The 6,430-nt window shown below is 38.3% G+C and overlaps 2 protein-coding genes across 2 annotated transcripts in view; both read right to left on the reverse strand.

The window, feature by feature from the left end:
• Positions 1–1,110, reverse strand: part of LOC105557192 — a 3,316-nt gene extending 2,206 nt beyond the window's left edge. The window contains exons 1-2 of the mRNA XM_012004373.1: positions 700–1,110; positions 482–589 (exon numbers count right to left, since the gene is read on the reverse strand). The gene's annotated coding sequence lies outside the window, so the exon portion shown is untranslated. The remainder of the gene's footprint in view (positions 1–481; positions 590–699) is intronic.
• Positions 1,111–4,320: 3,210 nt separating this feature from the next.
• On the reverse strand, positions 4,321–5,307 carry LOC105557194. Its single transcript, XM_012004375.1, has one exon. The coding sequence runs from the start codon at positions 5,305–5,307 to the stop codon at positions 4,321–4,323; it is 987 nt and encodes a 328-aa protein (XP_011859765.1).
• Positions 5,308–6,430: the final 1,123 nt, after the last annotated feature.

Genomic DNA, 6,430 nt, shown 5'->3' on the forward strand with positions numbered 1-6,430 from the left:
TGCAACGTGGTCAATCGAGACCGTGGGCAATTGCAACGTGGTCAATCGAAACCGTGGTCAATTGCAACGTGGTCAATCGGGACCGTGGGCAATTGCAACGTGGTCAATCAGGACCGTGGTCAATTGCAACGTGGTCAATCGGGACCGTGGTCAATTGCAACGTGGTCAATCGGGACCGTGGTCAATTGCAACGTGGTCAATCGGGACCGTGGCCAATAGGGACCGTGGTCAATCGGGACCGTGTTCAATTGCAACGTGGTCAATATCAACGTGGTCATACACAACGTGGTCGATATTAACGTGGTCAATCGGGACTGTGGTCAATATTAACGTGGCCAAACGGGACGCTCCCGTTATTGCTGGTCTATGTAGGTGTATAGATCAGCTAAGTAGGTGTAAATTGTCCTTGAAAGTGTCGAAATAGCACCACAATTTCTACTCGGGATAATTTTTATTTGAAAGTTCTTGCGAAAAATATCACCTCAGCCAGAGTTTGAACCTGAACCTCCCTCTCACTAGGCGGGCGTCTCACCGGTATAGTAGATTATATAAAAGAGACACTCGTTCAGTCGCGTCCAAGAAATCGTTCCTGCGGAGTGATTCAATCAATGGCAAGGTATTCGATTTTTATTGTTGCAAATAAAGCTCGTAAGGAAACACAATCGCGACAAATAACGTCGCTCGATCAATATTGCTTACAAAGGGAAAGTCTTCTCGAGGAGTGCCAGGATTGATGATTCTGCTGTGCGACGATTGCGACGTTCCTGAAATTCGATGCGACCTTCGATAGATTCTTACCCGCTCCAGTCCTTACAAGCTGTTTATTCACTCCTTTTTTTTCTTCTTTCTGGTACGATATTTCCTTCTTGCACGAAGTAACCTCTTAACTTTGGATCCCACCCGCTATCGCGAGCAGCATCGCGAGATTCGATACGTCTTAACTGTCGTTAATCGACTTTGTCATAATTTCTTCTTCGCTGTTGAACTCTAATTTGCCGAATTCATTTAATTTCTTGAGGTTATTTCTTGACATCTCAAGGTAAGACTTTTGTGCAATGAGCAGCAGCAGCTTTTTAGTAAATTACTACGATATTTAGGTAAGTTACTAAGATTTATTAGTAAGTTACTAAAAAATTTTTGGTAATTTACTAAAATGCTGTTGCTACTCACTGCTCACGAAATTAACCTTTGCAACTGTCAACATTCGAATGTAAATTTGGTGTTGCAATGGTTTACAACTTGTAACTAGCTAGTTACCACTCCGCAACTCGCAGCAGCCAACGGCAACGCCAACGGCAACGCCAACGCGAACCGCTAGTGTGACACGGTTATTATATCCCGGATAAAGTAGCCCTTGCCATTTACCAAGGGAACAACTGAACAAGGGCGGGCGGGAAAAAGAGAAACATGAAAACAAATGCAGCCTATTACACAATGTCAGGCAACAGGCAATAGGAATAGGGAATAGAATTTCTGACGCGTTGGATTCGTCGGAAATTTTCTTCCAACCAATCCAACGCGTTAGGCTGGATTCACATGGAATGACTTGCGTAAGCGTAACTTGCATATCACCAATCGCAGAACTATTTCAACGGAATTATTGAAACGGTTCTATCGGAATGACCCTGTGATTGGTGATACGCAGGTTACGCTATGCAAGTTACTCTCCATGTGAATCCAGCCTTAGAAATTCTATTTCCTGTTCCTGTTGCCTGTTGCCTGGCATTGTGTGATAGGCTTGACACTAGCTTTTGTGTTGTGAGGTGTAGGCTGCGGTCCACTTGGCGCTACGAATGCTTCGAAGTGTTCGATAAACCATTAGATATGTTTAGGAGAAACATATAGTATGTATATAAAACATATATGAACCAACACGTGTGTGTGTGTGTGTGTGTGTGTGTGTGCGTGTGTGTGTGTGTGCGTGCGTGTGCGTGGCGTGTGCGTGTGCGTGTGCGTGTGCGTGTGCGTGTGCGTGTGCGTGTGCGTGGCGTGTGCGTGTGCGTGTGCGTGTGCGTGTGCGTGTGCGTGTGCGTGTGCGCGTGCGTGCGTGCGTGCGTGCGTGCGTGCGTGCATGTGTGTGTGTGTGTGTGTGTGTGTTAATTACCTGGATATAATTCATTGTATGGAACGGGGAAAAGTGCCAATGCGAGCCAACAAATGAACGGAAGACGGTTCTCACAAATTTATAAATACTTTCTCTCTTTAATATAAACGTTTCGACCCTGTTTCGGGTCTTCCTCAGTATAACTATAATAAAGATAGCAAATACAGGATGTGAGTACAATGTATTATAATATAATAGATTGGTAGCTTCGTTTGATTTGGTGGATGATAATGTTACCTCGTTAAATATATGGTTTGAGAATCTCTTTTTTTTCTTTTTCTATCATGGTCTCATGCTTCTTCTCTAAATGTTCCCGGACATAAAGAGAACTGGAGACACGTCGACTGAGATGACTTCGTTGTAATGGATTTAACACGACTGTGACACAGCAATATCGAAGTGCGACTTAAATAAGTGTGGTAAACAAGACATTGGTCATGTATCGTCGTTTACCGAAAAACAAACGGCGCAAAATTTAAAATTTGTCTAAACATGTCAAACGTCATAATAAATTAACAATTGTGTTAGTTAAAATTATAAAATTGTAATAAGTTAATAAATTTGGTCAACAAAATAAAATGTAGAAATTAAAAAAGTAAAATTAAAATTAAATTAAAATAAAATTAAGATATAATAGATGTAAAAAATTAGTCATTAAAAATTTTAAAACTCGATCAATAAATAACGTTTGAATATCCAGAGTTTCAACTCAAACAGAGCTTGATTAAAAATTCAAAATTGAATATGGTGGACATTTATCGATAATTAAACTAAACTTGTGTCAGAATATTAAAGGTTGAAGTGTTAAATTTGTAAAGAGTTGGTCAAAAAAATTAAAATGGAAGTATAATCCATGGAAATTAAAATGGTAAACTTAAAATAAGGAAAAATAAATAAATAAATAAATAAATAAATAAATGAATGAATAGTCAAACTCTACTTAGGTCCTGGATGATTAGGTTGTATAAATCACCCAGGAGATCCGTGTCATTTTGTAAATTGAGGCCGTTAGTTTGGCGTTTAATATAAATCATTTCTGAGATGAGACGCCTGAAAAGAAAACGTTCTTCATCCAAGATTTCAACATTATCCCAGTCAAATTCATGGCCAGATTGTCTATGTTCCGTTATGACTGATATTTGCTTCGTGTTTCTATTAATATGTTTACGGTGTTCATTTACTCTAGTGGCTAGTACTCTACTGGTCTGGCCTAGAGTTCCTCTAGTAAGAGTTCGGACACCGTACGCCATTTATAGTCAAACAGTGGAAGGGGATTGGCGCGATACATGAATATGGCTACGGTCCACTTGATACTGCAAATGATTATATTAAAAGTTTTACATATAAATTTGCTATTAACCTCTCAAGAAAAATAATTCCAAATAAGTCAGACATAGTTATTTCAATATTTGTATATTTTTATAGCACTTTATCCAACTTACTACATAAATTTAATGGAAGATATACTAATTGAATCTCCTATTTGGTACTTACTCTTAAAAGAATACTTACACGTAATTTGTATAAACAGATTAGTTGATATAAACCAAGCAACAAGACTTGTACTAACCTATTTTACTAGAAGTAAAGCATTGCTTAAATCATGAATCGTTTCTCTAAAAAATAATCTAAAGCGTAATTTAGTACTTATTGAAACTTTTCAAATATGTACAGATCTAAGAAATATAGTTCTCAAAGTTATTCGCTACATTCAATAATTAGGATTTTACTTTTTCCGCCCTTCTTGGCAGTTGCATATGGCGGATCGAAGAACCAATCAAAAATCGTTAACTAGGTGGCCAAACTCTTACTAGAGGAACTCTAGTCTGGCCCACGTATGATGCGTTGCAATCATTACATGAGATTTTGTAAACTACATTGTTGCGTGCGAGCGTTGGAAGTGGGTCTTTATGAACTTTTATAAAGTTTCTAAGTTTCTGTAAACCTGTGTATGATAGAGTTGTATTGAGATCTTTGACCACCTGTGTGAACTTTTCAGATATATGTATTTGGGATATACGGAATGTTGAAAAATCTGCCCTTATCGTTATTAGTTGTATTCGTAATGGTGGCTGCCGTGGAATTTGATTTTCGATTTCTGATTAAAATGTTTATTCTCTCCCTTATTGTTTGAAAAATAAGGGGGAGGGAGTAGCCGTTCTCAAGTAAAATATCAATCACGAATTTGAAATTTTTTTGTTGAAATCTTGGATGGGCTAAAGTATTGCTCGGTCGGTTAAGCATTTGATGGTGCCCTTTTTGTGACACAACGAATGAGACGACGCGAAATTGAGGTATCTGCCAGAAAACGTCGGTTTGTGGTACCAATCGAATTCAATCGTGTCGTCTCTAACAATGATAGTGGTGTCGAGAAAATTCAAGTGTTTGTCGGTTCCTTCTTCTAAAGTAAATTGTATTCTACTGTGGAGAGAATTAAATGTCTCGAGTGTGGAAGTTTTTTGTGAAGAAGGAACCGACATCGCGATGTCGTCCACATATCTGACGTAAAAAGGTGGAACAAACGTCAGGGCTTCAAGTGCTTTAATCTCGAGGTCCTGCATAGTAATGTCCGCTATAATCGGTGATAGTGGAGAGCCCATGGGTGTGCCAAAGGCAAAATGTTGGTAAAATGTTTTGTCAAAAGAAAAAAATGTGGAATTTAATACAAACCGAATAGCCAACAAGAATTCGTCACATGGAATTGTGCATTTGAAACCTATGTGATGCCCCCGTTTTAATATACTTTCTTCAGCTAATTCTATCGGTACATTAGTAAAGAGTGATATCACATCTAATGAAATGATATCGTACTCTTGGTCTACGTGGAGTCCGTTTAATTTGTTAATCAATTCGAAACTGTTCATTACATGGCTATTGGGTTTAGGAACTGCAGAGTTAATGATTTTATGTAAACAGGTGGCAAACGCATAAAGTGGAGTATTGACGGAAGAAACGATAATCCGTAGAGGGTAACCTATCTTATGTATCTTTGGCAATCCATAGGCTCTTGGTAGGGCACCATCCGTAAAGTTACATCTTTTATAGGTAGTCTCATCTATAGGTATATTTAAATTTTTTCCACCTTGCGAGCAATTCGTGGAGACCTCCAATAAGTTTTTTGTGGGGTCTTTTTTAATTATATTGTACGTGCATCTATCGTTCAGAAGGGATAACATTTTATTTTTATATGTTTCTTTATCCATGATTACCGTAGTGTGGCGTTTCAAACAATTCAATAAATTTAGTCATTATAAAACAAAAATGAAAGCGAATAACATCCCGGGAAAAAATGGAAAAGATCTGAACAGACCTGATCAGATCAATTCAGATCCAATTCGCTCAGATCTGATTTGATCAAAATATTGGCCCTATCTGATCAGATTTAATCAGACATGAGTAGATCTGATCCGGTCCTAGCGGACAGAGTCAGATAGGATAAGAATAATTTATATCTGATCAGATTTAATCAGACATGAGTAGATCTAATCTGATCCTAGCGGACGAGGTCAGATAGGATAGGAATAATCTATATCTGATCAGATCCACTCAGACATGAGTAGATCTAATCTGATCCTGGCGGACGAGGTCAGATATGACAAGAATAATCTGTATTTGCTTGGATCCAATCAGACATGAGTAGTCTGGAGGTCGATCATGAATTTTTTCACACGTGAAGAGTGAAAAATTTCTCCATTGCCTACTTTTTCTAGCGAAGGACATAGAAGAAGAAGGCAATGGAGAAATTTGTCACTTTTCACGTGTGTAAAAAAATTTATAATCGACCCCCTGATCTATCCTAACGGATATATGGCAACCCTTACGAAAAATACACTAAAATTATAGGGCTTTCCGAGTGTATAAATTTAACATTATATGATAAGTGACGGTATAACTATTTAGTAACATTTTTTAAATTTTTGAAATTAAATTTTACATGAAATCATAATAATTAATGCGGTATCTTGTTGTCTTTCCTTAAAAATATTAATTAACTTTTATAACTATAATTTTAGTAGTAGTAGTAGTAGTATTGCTTTATTCCTGTTAGGAAATACATTGGCGCTTTTTAAGGGAGCGTTCTCGAACCCTTCACATATCTGTTCCGTTCCCCTACCGCGACCTGGCCATGAGCGACCCATACATACTTTGTCCCCACCCTCCCTTCGTCCCCCCCTATCCATACCCCTCCTTTTTCCATTTCTCTTTCTTTCTTCCTCTTTGTCCTCCTTCTGTCATCCTTCTTCTCTCCATCCTTCCTGTTTTCTCCTTTCCTTTCTGCTTCCGCCCGTCATCCTCTCTCGCTTTCCTTCCTTTTTTGTTCCACCT

The sequence above is a fragment of the Vollenhovia emeryi genome, unplaced genomic scaffold (genome assembly GCF_000949405.1).
Source record: "Vollenhovia emeryi isolate VEMERY1.0 unplaced genomic scaffold, V.emery_V1.0 DF939574.1, whole genome shotgun sequence".
Taxonomy (NCBI): Eukaryota; Metazoa; Arthropoda; class Insecta; order Hymenoptera; family Formicidae; genus Vollenhovia; species Vollenhovia emeryi.

Coding starts and splice junctions, on each gene's coding strand:
- LOC105557194 (XM_012004375.1), bottom strand. CDS start 5,307: ATGGATAAAGAAACATATAAAAATAAAATGTTATCCCTTCTGAACGAT.